A 19,015-nucleotide genomic window follows, 5' to 3' on the forward strand; every position below is an offset into this window, starting at 1 on the left:
TTTTAAAGGGCATTTTCGGTTTTCAGCCCACTTCTGTTGCCTTGCTTCAGGTTACATGTACCATCACCCACTGGCATTCTCCTGTAATGAGTTCTGTTTTTTACACCAACTTTGACTGTGTGTGGCAGGGGTGTGCAGCCTTTTTTTGATGTATGAACCATGTGCAATTTTACAGATTTTCTGCACGCACATGGGTTAGCGCATCCATTTTGGGCTGTTTCTTTCCCCATTGGCAAAGGGGTGCAGTGGGACACATCGGCATGGGTAAAAATATCCCACAGAAGGTACAATTTAATTTCCTGAGTTTGGTGTGTTCGGCGGATGGCAGAGACTGATAAGGTTACATTGCTGTTTTTGTTGTGGTCTTTCTGGTGCCAGCTTGGTTTTAGCATAGTGAAGGGCTCAAATAGAAATGGCCCATTTCTGATCCGATTGATTGGGGTCTTCAATGGATGCTTGATTTGCACGTTATATACAAGAGCCAGCGTACACATTTGTACACTGGCCCAAATGAGTCAGAAATAGCATGCCTCTTTTTTGATTTGGTCCTTAATGGTTCTTTGGGTCTGAGGAAGTAATACCTAGAACGTTGTACCCACCCAGCTTGTTTAGCCTTTGGATGGTGCCTATCCATGCTGAGGGAACAACCAGGATAAGATGGGGTAATGTTCTGCAGCGAGGCTTTAATGTTAGTCGACACTCTCCTTGACATCATTAACTTGTGGTTCAAAGGTTACAGGTGAAACGAATAGGACAGCCAAGTCGTGAGCTATCTTTACGGGCTAGGAGACCGACATTGGCTCCCGAGGCCAAGTAAATTATTGTGTACTGGGGTAGGATCACAGTCCAGAAAGAAGAGCTCCAATTCGCCTGCATTAAGGAGTAGAGAGTAGAGAAACATAAACCCCAGAAGACTGGTGTGTTTCCAGCGAGGAAGAAGTGAGCCCCTCAGACCCCAGAAGAGGGGTGCGCTTCAGCGGGTGGAAGGAGAGCCCCTTGAGGACAGATGAGACCCTGCAGCCAAGAGAAAGGGAGGGTAAAAAAGTAAGAGAGAGAAGAAGATCCCCAAAAAGGGGAGCACTTTGAGACACCTGGCAATGGGAGGAATCCCTAAAATCCCAAGAGAAGTGCAGATGTCTTTTGGTCCCCAGAAAAAAAGAACTGAGCTCTAGATATCACTAAGCAGTTGATCTTTCTGTCTGGAACTTTCTGCAGGCCTTTTTTGTGCCGTTCTTCAGATATAATTCTGTTTCCAAAGTCTGCGTTTCCCAAGAATTTTTGTTACAGATATCCTGAAGCCATTTACATGCAATTGTCTTAAGTTTTATTTTTGCTTAATAAAATCCATTAACTGCATGCCTGTGTCAGTAGTTGTTACCACAGCCTTGTGCCACTACTGCTTATGGATAGTCACTCATAATCGTACAATTATTCAGATAAACTTAGCTGCAATGTTATCTGGTAGCTGCAGCGTGGTCATTTATTTACCTTTTCTACTGTGAATATACTAAATCGAGCATTCAAGTGAAACTGGTCACCTAACCACGTGTATTAAAATCATTATTAGCAAAAACAGTCCCCCTCTAACGAGTTAATTGGAGGAAAATGATAGTGTTTCTGCACCCTGATTGCGGAAAACATTTTGCAATTTATAAAAACTGCCCAGCCCCATTGCAACAGTTGCTGCTATCCAAGCACATTATCAGAACCCTGTAAAGATAACCCATGTTTGAAGTTGTTTAGTGGTGAAGCTAATTAAGTCACTGTGCATCCAAAACATTGGAACTCTGTCTTTACACACTGTAATATAATAATTTGAATAAGCATCTATGTGCGGTGTACACGGGAGTGTTACTAGACAGAATACATGTTGTATTGTTTGTAGAATTTAACTTATAAAGTAAAACGTACACTTTTTGTTTCTAGGAAAATTGACGTTTTGAAAGAAACTGCAAAAGAGATCTCTTCAGAAACTGGAAATAAGGTACTGTGTCCAAATAACGTGTTTCTGTTTTGCAAATTCTTTATTTTCACGTTAATGTATTTTATTGGATGCTCTTCATAAAATGCATTGCCACATTTACAAAGAATAGTGGAATGTTCATGCCATCCAGTTTATGAATCTAAAAGGGGATACGGCCTTGGTGATTATATTATTTCATTATTTCAAGGTGATAGCTTTTAGATTCTTAAACTGGACGGCATGAACATTCCACTATTCTTGATAAATGTGGCAATGCATTTTATGAAGAGCCATCCAATAAATTAGTTTGGGAGCCCAATGGCTTTAAAGGCAGGAAGATTCTTAACCTTTTCAATGTAGAATGCTAAATTGAGGAGACTTTCTTCTTCCGTGAAAATCATACAAGATCTCGCAAGACTTCTCACAGCAGTTTTAAAACTGATAACGATGTCTAACTCATTATTTAAAGTAAGGGTCTCACCACCTACTCGGTCCCGCGAACAGAGCAAGTCTAGCAAAATCTAGGAAAAACAATGAAAGCACAAGTGCAGTCATGGCAGTTCGGCCTGGACCGCTCCATTTGCGGTGGGACCAAGCCAGATTTGCATATGGTCTTTTCCCTTTTGTAATGGCAAAGAACGATGGTCTGGAGGGTTGCCCAAAGCAGCGGCAAAGGTTAAGATTCATTCTAAACCTTCCAGCCATCATTTTTTTGTTTTGCTCCAACTGTGCCCAGACACTGTAGGCCCGCCTCTTTATGCATGGACCAGAATTCAAATCTCTGTCCCTTCTCTTAGCTGGACCAGATTAGATGCTTCTTGCTGAGCTGCTTTTTATTTTCCAGCCATTGCACTCAACCAATCCGCTTTGAAGGTCACAGATCTTCTTAATACGTATCTCCATTTGCTTGGGCCTCCGAAATCATTGATCTGTCTATATCCTGTGTGACTGCCTTCGTTCCCCCTTAAGAACTGGCTTCACCACTATAATAGGGTCTTCAATGCTGCTGTACATCTGGCTTTTAAGGACTTTTGTTGGAAGGAAGATATTTTTCAGGACCACCAAGTCTTGGTGACTATATTATTTCAGACAAGTAACTAGCAAGGGTTTCTTCCCGTGCTTGCTCTGATGTGCCAAGTAGGCAGAACTCCAGAAGTGACTCTGGGGTTCTTGAATCTGTATTAATGCCCTTGTGGAATGAATTTCATGTTTAAACTATTGGCCCGTGTGGCTGATTCTGGACATGGATGCATTATTTATTTTTTCAATGACCCACATGGACAGCAGATGTGACGCACTTATCTCCCACCCTCCCCTCCTGGCATCCGTACCAAATCCAGAAGTTTGCTGTCCAGGACTGGACTAGAGACACTTCAGTGCTCCCCCCCCCCTCCCTTCTTGCTCTTACTTGATGGAATAGGCATAGGTTGAAGCCTAAACAATTGGTCCACAGGTCTGGTATTGATGAGCATAAGGGGCACTCTATACTCTCGGGACAAACGCTATGGTGCACAGGCACGAAAGCACACACACCAATTGTGATGCTGGAAATGCATCGGAGGGACAGGGCCTCCGTATCCTTGTCCTTTACTGCTTTTTATAGTGTTCTGTCGTGTTTTCCGTGCAGGAGTTCATGTGGGACTCCTGGCGGTGCAGCTCTCTCTTTTGGTTTTGGTGAACAGACCCATGGGATACCCTTATGGCACCCATGGGTAGGGGTGCAACCCTGTGCCCCTAGTTTGTTTTTGGGCACCTGTGGGTGGCCCACAGAGCAGGGTACGGGCTGGTGGCCGCTCCATGCTGAAATGACTGGTGCCCTTAGCATCCTCCATTTTGGTATGCCCAGGCCCAATCATTGGAATCAGTAGATTCCTGATGGAGACAAAATGGCCCCCATGGCCTCTTGCCTTCCATCGCCTGTTACCTTGATCTTCCCGAAGTCCCGGGAAGTCCTGCCTCTGTACCTTCCCCCTGACTGGCTGTTGGGTGGAAGTTCCATATATGGTAGTGTGGGGAAGTGCTGACCAGACTGGCTGGAGCCTTCCCAACGACTGTATTTTGTGGGTACGCCTGTGGGTGGGACCTGGGTGAATGGAGTGTGTGACGAATACGCATTCTATGTTGTGGGTGTCTAGTATCTGGTGGTTGACACAATGACTGAGACAGCCCTGCCCGAAACCGGTATGAATATAGTGTGGAGTGTTGAATGGCTCGGTACTTGTCCCAATACACATAACTTGGTGTGAGTGTCTGGAGAGAAGTGAATGGCCTGAATGCACCGTGTGCCTGATTGGCTGCCTGCCTGAATGCCCTTAGTCGTGATTGGATGCTTGAGTATGACACAGCGGAATAAATGGGAGATCAACTTTATATCTGGGAACCTCCCACTGCTAGGAATCGTGTTCAGAAGCTGAAGTCCACTACGACGAGTAACTGGAGTGAAGCTTGACCTTGAAGCCCTGCTGGACGAGAAGAATTGCTGTTGCTCTCCTTCACAATCTGAAAGCTGCTGTGCCTCCAAGGACTGACCCAGAGAGGACCTGGTAAGGCGCCCTCTTCCCGAGCTACGTGGGTCCATTGTGCACCAGCAGCCCTTTGACAAAGCTCCCTGGTAGACAGACCTTCGACAGGCTGCCAACCCGAGACGGGGACCACCGCGGAATCACAAAGAGAAGCACCAGGACTGTTGTCCGCCACTGTCGACGACCGCCGTCGCCGACTGGAGCCGCCGTGCTCCCGTTTTGCCTAAGAACTTCATTGATCCCAGGACGCTCTCGTCCGCATAGTCACCGCTGTATCCTGCTGGAGAAGGCCTGACAGTCGACGCGCCGAGGAGCATCCGCCGGTGGGTTTGCCGCCACCCAAAGACCACAGAGACGCCGACGACTCGACACCCTTGCTGGGCCACAGTTCCTCGAACTCTTTGCGGTCCTGAACTATCGACACCGAGGTGCCCTGCACGCCTCTTACTTGCAGGACATTTACGCTTCCCTGTCAACGAGCACCGCTAGGAACGACGCGGCCACTTCACTGTCGTAGCTCAACCTGTTCTCCGTCAGACGTTCGACGGCCCGTGACTCCTGCCTTAAAGGGAGGGCACTCAAGAAGGGCCGTTGATTCCCCCAACGAGGAACGCTACAACGCCAGGTACTTTGGGGGTTGCAGAACTATTGGGAAGTCTAGTGTGAACAATATATGGATTGGGCTTGCATCTTTATTCGACAGGTTGCCCAGGTGGGGGGGGGATCTCCACACAGAGCTGTGTTTAACGGTAGTGACCAGTATTCTGCCAATTGTTCAACCATCTTGCTTTCCTTCCTCTCTCTACTGCTGGTTTCCTCTTTATTGATCTGTGTGAAATTGTACTGTATAGTTGATGCACTTTAATGAGATCTAATAATCATTGTGGTACCACTTTAGAACTGTATATATTTACCATTGTTGATTTTCCGAGCACACAGTGCGTTATTTTGATATTGTATATACCTTCGAATATTATATAAAGACTGTGTTTTAACTAAATAGTGTGCAGACATTCCTTTGTGGGTGCTTGGGGACTACACTGTACTTAAGAACCAGCGCGCATCACCTCCTGAGAAGCTAGGCCTTGATTGCTCGACCGTAGTAACCAAATGGAGAATCTTGGCTGGGGTGCACTGCTCTGTGCATCTCCTCTACAATATAGAGAGCAGAAGTACAGACACCCCTCACTGGCGTCTTTACACCAATCTCAAAAGTTATCAGCTGATAAATCAAAAGTTCTCTTAAAGGCTGTTCCTGTTGCACACAAGTGGTGACACCTCTTCCCCTCCCGTCCCCCGTATGTAGTCGGTATGGCATGGTCATGTGGACACTGATGTAAAAGGCGATGAGCCTTTCTTCAACTGCCTCCCTTCTGGATGGCTCCATTTCCCTTTCAGGTGATCAATACAGTGACCAGATTGATGGCTCTCATATTTGGAGGAAAGCACCTCTGGATGTTTCAGTCCAGTCCTTGTACATTCCACCTTCAGGCCAGCTTTATATCCTGTCTACCCGGACCAGGCTCCGAATTGCACCCCACTTTGTCTGTGGGCAGGACCTCGCAGTGCCTGCACCTGTATCAATTGGTCTAGCAGTACTAGTGGCTTTTCACCACAAACACCAGTTGGGCTTCCGCAACCTAGTGATAACTCTCTCGCTGGCCCTTCGGTAGCCTGACAGTTATCCGTGCCCATTCTAGCTATGTCATGCCATAGTAAGTGTCAGCACTGTTTCTATTTGCAGGCAATATTTTTAGATCTATACATTCCTCCAAACCCTGTTGTTTCTCAGTAATTTATGACACAGATGGGCATTATTGCCTTTTGATCTTTTACACGGTGCCTGCCTTGGTTGTTCTTCAAGAAGTGATTCTTGGGAAATGTAGCCAAGATCTTGGCATTTGTCTTGAATTCAAAACTACTTTAAACACTCATTGTGATTGAGCCTGCCCCCACAGTACCTGTTTTTTTGTGTCTCTCTTGAGTGATCTGCTCAGCTATTCCTGCTTGTAGTGTCGACGACCCAGCCTCCAAAGCTGGGGTCCCAGGCCCAGCAGCTGGACACGGACATGGACTCGATGCTAGGTCGGAGAAATATGATGATGATGAGGAGGACTTGCTTAAGGCCAGTGGTGGCTGGTGAATTTTTTAACTAGAGCGGCGTATTTATTTTATTTGTCCCTGATATGGCCGAGCAACCGAGCGTAGCGAGTGAGCCCACACCATTCAAGCTGATTCAGGGGGGTTTCCCCTCGTTAAAAAAAAACAAATACTGAGAAAATGGTGCATTTTAGTGCACACTTTTTAGAAGAAGTGGGTAAAAAGCCAAACAGTTTGCAAATGGGTTTTGTAAGGTAACTCATGAAAAAAATCCAATAGATGCAAGTCAACAACAGGGCTCAGGAGCATTTCTCCAACACATTTTCATGATGTCTTTTCGCCACAATATGTGCCAGTATGAAATATTTTCACACTGGCTGTGCCCATACATTTCCATGCTGAATGCAACATTATACCCTTTTATTCCCGTATAAGAACATACTCCTGTTTGCTTTGTGCATAATGCCAGTAATGGTACTGTAGGAAAACATGTTCATGTTTGTTCTGCCAATATTTGGCAGTATCCTCACATGAGAACATACACCAGTTGGCTTTACCATTAAAAATGCATATTAAAGTAAGAAAACATGTCCAACCTGGCTGCACTAAAAAGCCAGTCGAGCTACATAATAACACTTATACTTGTTTTGCAAATGTCCTACCGCAATAAGACATGGCTAGACTAAGTGCATAAAAGGGACAGTCTTGCTTCATAATAAAACTTCTCATGTTTGCTTTACAGACAATGCCCAATCCAAAATGCCATACCACAATACGAAATGACTGGACTGGCTGCATTGGAATGCCAGTCTAGCATACATAATAACACTTATGCTTGTTTTGCCAAAGACGCCTAATAAAAATGTCACAAAATGTCATGCGATGGCCAGACTGGTTGCATAAAAAATGCCAGTCTTGCCTCATGATAACACTTATCATGCTTGCTTTACCAAAGATACCCAATACAAGGGGCACAATAAGAAATAGCTAGACAGACTGCATTAAAATGCAAGTCTAGCTACATAACACCACTTATCATACTTGCTTTATCAACCATTTGCGAGGTACTGGGGTAAAGCATGTTTTTTTTACTGGCCTTCTATCATAGATGCCCAGTAAAAAAATGCGACACCTGTCCCATGGGTCCTGAGCTCCTCACACATGCACACAATCAATGTGGCCATATGCGTATGCCAGACCCTGAGGGACTCTGGGGCAGTGATAGCATTTTCTACTGGACATCTATCATAGATGTCCAGTAATAAAAAGACCCTGCCTGTCCCCTGGGCCTCACAGTGCCACACACAGAATCAAAGTGATTGTATGTATGCAAGACGTTGGGTGGACGGGTGGGCAAGTATGCTATTTTTTTACAAGACATCTATCAAATACCATGCCTGTTGTGAGAAACCTGAAGGTGTCTCACCTGCTAGTCCCTGGGGATCACTTATCTAGGTGGCCAGTACACGGCCATCGCTTTTGGATCCAGTTCTGGGGGGATGGACCAGTGTGAGAGGATCACCTGGATTGTGGGGGGGGGTTCTTTTGGGAGTGGAAGTGGACACCGGAGGCCGAGATGCAGTATTCCCTTTCCTGTAACACCTTTATCCCACCCTCCCGCCACCCTTGTCCACCCCCCGTTTTCTGACACAAGCACGTACTCACGGACAACTCACTGTGAGGGAAAACGGACTAACACCCGAGCCGTATAACTGACAAGTCCTGCTACAATGGTCAGGCAGGATCTGACAATTACTGATCATTACACACACCTGACTTCCATCACACTTCCCCACACGGATAAAAGGCGAAACACGAAAGCACACTCTGAGGCAAAACACACAAGGAAGCAGCAGTTCCAAGATGGCAGTTTAATACGAGGAGAAATACGGCAAGACCAGAGAGGGTTGCAAGGAGAGAAGCGCCATTGATCTTTGGGGAGAAAAAATGCTACTTTCACAAGCCCTCAAGAATAAGAAACCTAAAACCGGGAATTAAAGCTGAAGAAAGGTGCATTGTGTGTCGGAGGTAGCCAGGGTTCTCCTGCGTCAATAGCCAAGGAACGATTGCCACTGTGGTACTGTCCATGGCTCTTACAACAAAGCAGCGCCAGTAAAGTCAGCACAGCACAGCAAATTGCTACTCTTGAATTAAGATACCCGAAAAGCATCCCCCAAGTTTCAGAAAGGATTTGCTCCGCCTAAATGCAACCGTGTTAGAAGCACTGCCGGGATCTAACCCGAAGAACGAAATCGCTGCATTTAGGCAGAGCAAATCCTTTTTGAAACTTGGGGGATGCTTTTTGGGAATCTTAAATTCAAGAGTAGCAATTTGCTGATATGCAACTTATGTGCACTTTCCAGAAGAATCTGTGAATGATCTAACCACAAATCTACTAATTGAATGATCTATAATATTGTACCTTTGTGTATTTAAGGAAGACAGAGCGCGATTCACCTTATTCCAAACATAATTCTTGGTTCATATTATCTCAGCCTTTTGGGTGGGCTTTGTGGAATGGTGGACGCTGCCAACCTCAATTTCTTTAGAACAAGAGTGGTCAATAGCGCACTGGTAAAAGGTTTGCACCCAAACAACAATAACCCATGTTAACTTTGGTGCCAATGTCAGTCAGACAAGGCCTTCCCATCTCGTTTCTGGCCAGAGTCCTCTTTTTTTGTTTGTTTGTTTCAGGACTACAAGATACAGAAGACCATGTGGTAGGAGAGCACCACAACAGACCACTAGAAAAAGCCACCACTCAAGATGCAGCAATGGAGGCTCCAGCAGCTACAACAGCCCTGCAAAATCAAAGAAAATGTGTCGACCCAAAGCTTAGCCAGAGACCATGAACACCGAACGTATTGAAGCGCAGAGACTGCCCAAAACATCACACATGGAAAGTGGGCAGGGCTAATGGGGTTTTCAAACTGTGCCAAGCAATGACCCAAGCATGGGGGAAAGAATAGAAGTAAATTAATCCCTAGAGTCAGGTGAGACTTGGACCCAATTTAAGGGGGGAGAAAAGAGAAAACCCAGGAAGTCACAGGTATAAAATACCTGGTGTAGGGAGCCAGATTGAAAGGTGTTCAGGTGAAGTCAGGAGGTATGCAGGTGGACTGAGAGACCAATCGGGGAACGGAAGGCTTATCAGAGTGCTGAAGAGTTTCTTGTGGTGATAGATGAAATTGCATGAAAGTTGTTGACTGTGAGATAAAGTGGTACCAAGAAGAGAGAGTGAGTCTGTGATTGTGAGCTTGTGTGTTGGATTAAGTGTTGTACAAGAGAGGGTGTAGGAGAGAGGATAGTGAGTGAGAGTGGGTGAGAGTAGAGCTGGTAGAGGAGGTTGGAGAAAGGAGGTGGTAGTTTGTAGGAGTGGGTGTAGAGATAGTGAGGAGAGGTTGGAGACAGGTTGGAGTAGTTAGTGGAGGAGAGTGGAGTGGAAGAGTGACACGACTGGAGGGGCACACGAGCGGATAGAAAGGGAGGAGATGGGTCAGTATAAGAGGAGTAAGAGATCTAGGAAGACCAGAGAAAGAGAGAAAGACAAGTAGGGAGTAGGAGTAGAACTGCCAATAGATCTAGGATGGAAAAATCAGGTACAAAATGAGAATGAGTGAGCGAGAGAGTGTATGGTATGTGAAAGCACAAACTAATTCTTCAACCATACAGACATAATCCTGGGGCAGGAAAGGATAAACTTAAAGTCCTGTATTTACTTGTCTGTTTATACAGCGCAAGAGCCCGTAGGTATCAGCGCGCAGAAGAGAAAAGGAGAAATTCAAAAGCCTGGTTAGGTCACACAAAGGTCCCCGAGCCCTGTAGGGCGGAACATTGACTATGCCTTCAGGTCCTGACCAGAAGGTTAGGAAAATCAGAAAGCGGTTCCCAATCGCTAGTCTTAGCTGTCATCCTGGGGAACAGGGGCGCCTTTGCAAGGGTGGAGGGAGCCCACAAGAGGTCAAGCGACTAGTTAGTGAATCCCATTAAATTAGACCATCGGAAAACCACCAGGAACCGACGACAGCACTATTTTGACATATTGATAAAATGCCTTGAAACCTCTTTTGAAGTCGATATTATTGAGGCATATCTTAACCTATTGACATAACCTATTGTTCCTAGCAACTTCCTTCAATGTGTCCCAATGAGCAGTGGGGAAGTATGTGCAGCTTTATTTAAATGCATCTAGAGTCCGATGGTGTTTGTCAGCTCTTCCATACCAGCTGCATCACAAAGAACAGCTTTGTCTTGCTCCCAGTCCTGTATACCAGCTTTTCGATTAGTACTAGACAATTAGATTACTACTAAGCTGCGAACTGATATGGTTGCTGGGAATATCTTTTTACAAGCTCCAAACTAAGCTCACCAAGAAGAATTCCTGTTCTATTCTCAAACAGGACTCGGAAAAGCAGGTGCTTCCAATGCTTCCAATAGGTTAAAATATTCAAGTGTCCTTTACAACTTGCATTTGCCTCCCGAAACCCCCATCCCTGTAGATCTCGTTTGTGTTGACCAGTCTGTGGTTTGGCCCATTATGAGATTCATGTCTGCCATTAACACCGATTATCCCCCTGCAAATTCCTATAAAGCAGTCTTTGGCAATGTTTAGCACGAAGAAAGATGTGAAAGCCCATGGCATAATTCTGTTTGCCCCTCACCATTATATATCGCCCTTCATTATCTCTCCTTCGATTCTCAAGCCATGACATTTTCTATGAAAGAAATCTCACCCCTGCCCTTTTATCCCTATATGAAGAGTAAAACTCAGAATTATTTATGGAGCATTTGTTGAGACCTCTAGCCACAAGGACTTGGCGGAGAGCGCCTTCCGCCTGATTTTCTTTCACTTACCTTGTGGATCACTGCAGTGGGGCCCCATATTACAAACTGGAACACTCTGCAGTGCGGGCCCCCATTGTTGAAGCATGTTAGCCTCGCACAGGGAGAAAGGTTGGCCCTTAACACGCTATTTGCAAACCTAAGCACTCCCCAGAGGGGAACACAGAACCAGATTAGCCAGGACCAGTTAGGTCGGAGGAGAAGGTGTCTGAACAAGAGACCAACAGGAGAAAGGGGTGTGGAGACGAATTGGAGAAAAGGTGGGGTATTGGTTGGTGAGAACAAGTACCACCACTGTGTGGTCAGTGTGCATGCAGAGTGAGTGGGAGAAGGTGTTAAAGTGACTGAAAAGTGAGTGTCAAAGTGACAGGGGGAGACTGGGAAGGTGTGGCGATGTGGTAGTAGGAGTACTGATTGGTAGTATGGAAGGAGGGAGTAGTAACATCAAACGGTGGCGACAGGTAGCAGAAGCAGAGAGAAATATCAGAGGGACAAAGGAGGAAGACGTAGGGAGGAGAGAAAGATTGTATAGTTGGATGCAGGAAAGTAGTAAGAGGAGAACAGTAGTCCAAGATGAGGAAAGGAACACCAAGGCATGACTAACGACATCAATGGTGTAGGGCCAGTCTAGAAAGTTCCAGCAGGAGTCTAGATGGAGATGGTGAATGCCTTTAGATCATCATTAATAGCCATCTAGAGATTAGACAATATTTACTCCTATAGGGGCTATGGATGGAGAAAAGGAAGGAGAGGAAGCAACAAAGAGGTGATCTACTGCCGAATCAACAATGGAGTGAGGGCCTGTGACAAAGTTAGTTTCCTGACCCCGTCCCAAGAGCTGAATGGGGCCAGGAAAGCCAGCTGACCAGAGTCCTTGGGCTAGGGAAATGAGTTTGCTAGCAGTACCAATACACCGCTGCACGATGTACTGTTTTGGGAAACTACTTGTGCTACCCAAAATGAGACCTCTTTCCTCCCTCTACTGTAGTTCAGTTCCTGACTTTTTGATACCAGTAACAGCCTTTTCTACAACCGGGCATAGAAAAAGAACCATGGCGATACCTGTGAGATAAACACAACTGCACGTTTTAACATTTCCATGTGATAGTATTTTTGCTGAGCAGAAAACCGGATCAGATCCGAGAACTTCCATCCATGAGCCAGCTCACTATTTGGCATTGGAAGAATTGCAGAGAATCATCACACAGGGTGCTGTACGACCACTGGAGCCACCATAGCTAGGCTGCAAGTGGACAAAAGCCGCACAGAAGAGGTAGGTCTGATGCTGGATCCTTTAAAGTCTTAGTGGTGCATGCAAAAGATGCAGATGGACACCATTGTATGAATAACATGGAAACCAATCAGAAGGACTCCAAAGAATATTAAATGAGCATAACCAGTACCAAGATGGGTTACTGAAACATGAACACATGGATTGTTATGTAAATGCCCCAGTGAACGATGACTGTCTGAGCATGTCAGTTGCAATGTTCTGCCAAAGTGATCAATAAACTATGAAGTGGGAAAGAGAAGAACCAGAGGAGTAGAAACTGGTTGACCCATTGAACTGATCTTTGCAGGCTATACTGGCTGATCCGCCTGTAGAAGCTGAGGAGCCAAATTAGGTGGAAGGACAAACTGCTGGAGAAACCTAGAATCCTCATAGGTGCCTGGGAAATCTACACAGCCACAGGAAACAGAGGGACAATGGGTTTTGTGAGGGAAACCTGTATGCTAGAGTCTGGCTCCAGCAGAGGGAACCCAATATGTGTGTGTGTTTATGTAAGTATGTATGGGATTTATGAAGCACAAATCTAGTTTGGAAGCAACAGAGCGCTGTAAATGAGGGATGCACCCATTTGCGTTACAAGTAACAATGCAAGGGTGGCAGAGGAGCTGGGATGAATGCAGGGGGGAATGTGAGGTAGGATCTCCAATTTGGGAGGATTGGAATTGAGTAGAGCACTCAGAAATTGTCTAGATGTTATTTCAAGAGTAGCGTTCATGGTCGCTTGTCCAGCTCTGCCTTCTCCAGTACACAGCCAATCAGGTGCCACCTGCTCCTCCTTATGTCCAGCCTTTTCTTGGCGTCCTCGTTTCAGGCCTCCTCAGCTAAGGATGAAGACCAGCACATTGCCTGTTTGTGCCTGTTAGGGCTAGGGCAGAGACCAGAACCCCTGCCTCTCATATGTCAGGCAGACATTGCAATATGTCTTCAGCTACAGTCCACTTCACTCGTAAGGACATAATCTCTCATGGTACTGCTATGGAAGGCTATCTGCAAGGCCTAAATAGCTGGAGCTTTTTTGATTTTTTACAATAAAATGATGCAGTTAATTCTGTTTCTGAAATGGAGGCCTGCTAATCGGACCTCCTTTTCATAATGCCCCTTGCCAAAAACCTACTGCACTCATTGAATGGCAAATGCACATTTTGAAAACAGTTGCTGGAACACAACGTTCATTGCATGTTGGGGCACGATAAACATAAGCCATGACTAGTTATGGCACAGTGGCTAATGAGTGTACACAATCACGCTGTCGCAGCATTTGGATGTCGTAGTTTTATCAGCTGGGCGGGATGATTCACTCATGACGGGGCCGAGTGTGTATTAGCTGTCTGGCCTGGGCGTACCCAAACAACCTTGTGGGATCGTTCCCAGGAAGCTGCCTCTTTGATCTGCCTGAGGAAGGACGTCTCCTTCCTCAAGTGAACCATCCTGGGAGATCCCCTGGCAACCTGATTCTACAAAGACAGTTCAGATATGACAATGGCCCTGTTACATGACAGTGCCTATTGCTGGAGTCCTTTTTAAGTAGGCAGACCAAGGAAGGGGGTGGAGTGAAAGAATCTTAAAAAAAAAAGGTTCAGTCCAGGCAGGGGTTCCACATCTTGGATTCTGCTAGGTCTGCCTAAACATCTTGCCTCTGATCCACTTTCTGTAGATTAGACATCTGTTACAAAAGCCGGGATTGGAAACCTAACGGGCTTGCTGTGGACCAGCTGTATTACTTTACCTATCGTTCATATTTGAACTTCAAGACCGGAAAGATTAACCTGGAACTCTGTTGGGGGATAAGTCTGTTCCAAAATCCTCTGTCATAGAGGTAAACATAGAAGGCTCCAAGGAAGAGGTAAACCCTTCTCCCTACCTTTCCCAATGGCTTAATGCAATGAGGCATTGGAACTGAGGACCACACTACACCCCACTGGAGGTGATAGAACCTCTGCAAGTGCCCTCTGCAGCCCTTCCTTGTTACGAAAGTCAGAAGAAAGGACTACTGTCCCTTTAGACACTAAGCTTGGTCTCAACAACCCACAAGTAAAGGAATAGCCCAGGGCCCTGGTTCTTGCGCCAAATCCCTTGTGAGGTACACAGACATGGACAATGCATGCCTGTCCCAATCTACTTTGTGCAGTTGCTGCTTGGACCCCACCATGCTGCTTGGACCCATTCGACCAGCTCACCAACCTGATACCAAATCACTTCCAACAGGAAGCTCCAAGCAGCCAAGTGCAATGCTATTGAGCACCAAAGATAGAACATAAGCTATTTGAAGAGGCCCCATCCCTGTGGTCTGCTTTAAAAGACGTTAATGCTTTTTAGGCCCAGTTTCTCTAACATTTGAAATACATATTCATGAACTTGCTTTTTGCGCTTTCCCTTATAGTGTTGGGCCAGTAGTCTTTTTATTAGTTGTGTGCATTTCTGGTAGTTTAAATAACAATCCCATTTTGTGGTACCTTGGTTATGCATTCATTTGTGTTGTTGACAATGTTTTATTGTTATATGGATTGCTTCTGCATTAGCTCCTACCCCTCTTGAAGATTATAGCCTGCCCATGGCCACGTTACAAAAAGGAGTTATACCTGTTAGTCTCTACCCTTTTGATCTTTGATTAGGATTGAGGCTGATTTAATAATAGTGTGTGGCTGGGTAGGCAGTTTAGCCACACTCATCCCTGTATAACTGCAGGTATAACTGCAGAGCAGTAGTCATTTTGTCACACAGACACCACACCAACACTCCCCAAAACCTCTCAATCTCACCTACATCCCCTTCATTGACACACCATTTCCACCACCCTGCCGCCTCTCACAACCTAATGCTCATTATTGCACTTTTGGTTGTTGGCTATGCTGCCGACATCGCCAATTTGATTACCAGACACAAACTCAATGCCATTTTAGTCACAGAGACGTATCTCTCACCACGTTTTTGAATTTCTCATCCTATCCGGGTGGAGCAACCACCATGTTGACTGCAGGGGGGAATGCTGGAGGAGGTATGACAGTTATCCACAAAACGGATTAGCCTTGTATCACGCTCAGCCAAAAATCCACCAACTCCTTAAAGCTTCTCTTATGCCACCTTCCACTGTTGCACAAACAGAAAGCCACATTCCACCTGATCAACCACCTACCTTTAAGGTGTGGGTTATTCGTCAGCGACATTGACAACCTCAGCATCACTCTCAAATTCAACAAACATCTTCCTGGGTGACTTCTGTTTGCCTGGGGCCCACGCCAATAAAAGCACCAGTGGCACTCTCCTCCACCTAACGGTTTCCCTGGGCATAAACCAACAGAATCCACAGTCCAGGAAACTTATTGGACCATGTCTTCTCAGGATCCCCCACCCTCATTTTAGATCTTAACTCTACGCTGTTTGACTGTGCAGGCCATAGCTTTTCTGCACCCTTCTTACACAACTTCCATCTAACAAGGAACAGATGAAGCCCAAGAGTTATTGAATATTTTTTTAAATATATTTGTCCAAGGGACAAGATGTTAGACCAATCTACTTGTATCTTAAAAATCTTCTCGTCGCTCTGTGACCTAGGTGTATTCATTATGGCATACAAGCACAACATTCTATTTTATTTTTGATAACTGTCAAATATACCGGTCAAATACATTCTTAGATATTAATGGAAAACAGCATGAAAAGCTCTGTGTAAAACCTAGTTTATCGAAGTGTGTGGTTTTATGCTTCACAATGAAACAGTAGGGCCTCCCATAGGTAAAACACCTGCATAACTGACTTGGGCCACACAAATTAGTACTTCAGCTATGCTGGAATATAGAAATACTGCATTAATCACCAAAACGGTCAAAATGAGGTTTCCAGGTTATATTTTACAGCTCTTCCATGAGCAAACGAATGCAATCACCTGCTGTTGGAGGATATTATTCAGATTATTTTCTCACTTCTCTTTGGTGGGTGTGAAGAAGTGAGGAAGAGACGCTGTCCGCTTTAAGGTCAAGCTGGTAGGTCTGATCTGAAGTGCTTAAATTGAGAATATGGTACGATAATCTTGCAGCTGAAAAGCGTAGAATGATGGGGTCTGCACAAAGATTAAAAGAGCTTTACATTATTACCACTAATCTGTCGCAACGTTTTTGCCTGGTCACTACTTCAGATGGTGTTCAGTTCATTGGAAAAGTGAGCTCACATGTGTTTAACCCTCTGCCCCCTGGTACATGGAACAACTAAACCACAATAAAGTCACCCAAAAAATGCTGGTGTCAAATGCAGAGGAATTCCGGCCATCTCACCCTGAATGCCTCACACAGTCAGCCCTACAGATAAGGGGTGTATCGGCCACTTTTGCTCCCTAAAAATGGCAAATAATCCCAAGCAATAAAAAAGGGAGTACAAATACTCTCATCAAAAAATAGGATAAAGACATGTTGAATCTTGCGCCTGTGCTTTCTCCCACACAGCTTCTTGGATCTGTTTGGACCAGTAGTGCACGTAGTACCACAGGAAGAAACTACTATTTCAACTGCCTAATTGGAAGAAGAAAACCTGTACCTTTTAATGTGCATGAATAACTAGGTGCAAAGAAATAAATATTACAAAATGCATATTACTCATCAACTATCTCGGCAGCCACCAACAGGAGTAAAGCTCTCTTCAAGGCAGTCAAAACACAGCACACCTGAAATCCATTGTGTGACCTCAGACACTGGTAAATGCAACGGTAAATGCAATGGCTTTAAGAACTGTTTTCATGAACAAGATAGATGGCACACGACAACGGAAGGATACTGCAAAATTGGGCGCTTACGCATCTCGATCCTGTGGTCCATATCACAAACCTAGACTGATTTCACTCGCCCTACCACCAAGTAGCATGCGGTCACCCATGCATCACTTAAAACAACCACATTCAAAGATGGCGCCCTCCCCGCTCCATCTTAAAGTAGATCAAGGGGTACAGCCTCCCGTCCCTCCCCCTTGTAATAGTACATTCTCACTTATGCAAGGCATTTTCCTAGGCACCCTAAAAGCAGCACTAATTGACCCTTTGCGCCAAAATCCCACTTTGGACTCAGACGATCTCATGCACCACCAACTGATCACTAGCTTCCCATTCATTGGTAAAATAATTTAGATGGCATTTGCCAACCAATTCCATGATTGGATTAACCTACACGGCCTATTCCACCATTATCCATCTGGATTCAGACCAAAATGTAACACTGAAACAGCCAACATCTTGGTCATAGATGACCTGCACGGACAACTCAGGACGCCCATCGCGGGCAAAATAAGGCCCAACTGGAGCCACTGTAACCACAGCACAAGCGACTCATTTCCTCAACTAGGACCCCACAGGGGGCTACACACCGGTACCAATAGCCTTGATAAAAACCTCCTGGTCGAAACACGTGTCGGCTGACAACAAGGGGACTCAAGACTCCCAAATGTACTACATGTATGCTACAATTCGAATGAAAACCAACCACTTTCACAAATAAAAGCAAAATGATATTGCAGTCAACAGTGTGTAAGAATAATTTCTTTAAGACCTAAAAGCAAGATAGCCAGGAATAAACCCCACCCCCCCTTCTTCTACTTAACAAATTAGTGTGTTTGGCTAAACCTCAGTTACCTGTGATCTTGCAAACTGCTTTGCTACCCTGATGCACAAGGAAGAACAGAGCCCAGCAAGGTCATTTCCAAATCTAGAGCCAACTACATTTCTACCAATTCCATGATTGGATTAACCTACACGGCCTGTTCTTCCATTATTCATCTGGATTCAGACCAAAATGTAACGCTGAAACGGCCAACATCCTGGTCATAGATGACACTCCTCAAATCATGGAAATCATGGACAAAGGTGACTCGTACCACCTGGTCTACATCGACCTCTATGCCTGGTTCAACACAATGGAGCGCCTCACACTAACATACTTGACAACAGAATGGGTTTCTCTGGCAAAGCTCTCAGCAAGTTTGGATACCACTGGACAGGCATCAAGCTGTCCAAATAGAATCTTCAGGTCAGACCACTGTTCAGTCACCTGTGGAGTTCCACAAGGCTCATACTCTCCTCTGTGACCTTTTAATATATATATATAATATATATATGGAACCGTTGGGATCACTTCTCAAGTATCCACAACTTCTCATAACTCAGGATTTGCCTCGCCGCCAATCTATTCTGGATGACGGGCACATACCTCAAGCTCAATCCCACAAAGATGGACTTTATCATACTCCGTCTCCCATCTAAGCAGAATACCATTGAAGGGCGGCAAAACATGCACCTTGGCTGCTTCACACCTCACTGCA

General features: G+C 45.3%; 1 protein-coding gene across 1 annotated transcript in view; it reads left to right on the forward strand.

Moving 5' to 3' along the window:
- The window catches only part of DECR1 (2,4-dienoyl-CoA reductase 1), a 541,630-nt gene that overhangs the window by 121,611 nt on the left and 401,004 nt on the right, over positions 1 to 19,015 (forward strand). Inside the window, exon 3 of the mRNA XM_069621325.1 lies at positions 1,927 to 1,984. Within this exon, the coding sequence (XP_069477426.1) occupies positions 1,927 to 1,984 (58 nt within the window). The remainder of the gene's footprint in view (positions 1 to 1,926; positions 1,985 to 19,015) is intronic.

The sequence above is a fragment of the Ambystoma mexicanum genome, chromosome 5q (genome assembly GCF_040938575.1).
Source record: "Ambystoma mexicanum isolate Mex_15411 chromosome 5q, UKY_AmexF1_1, whole genome shotgun sequence".
Lineage (NCBI taxonomy): Eukaryota > Metazoa > Chordata > Amphibia > Caudata > Ambystomatidae > Ambystoma > Ambystoma mexicanum.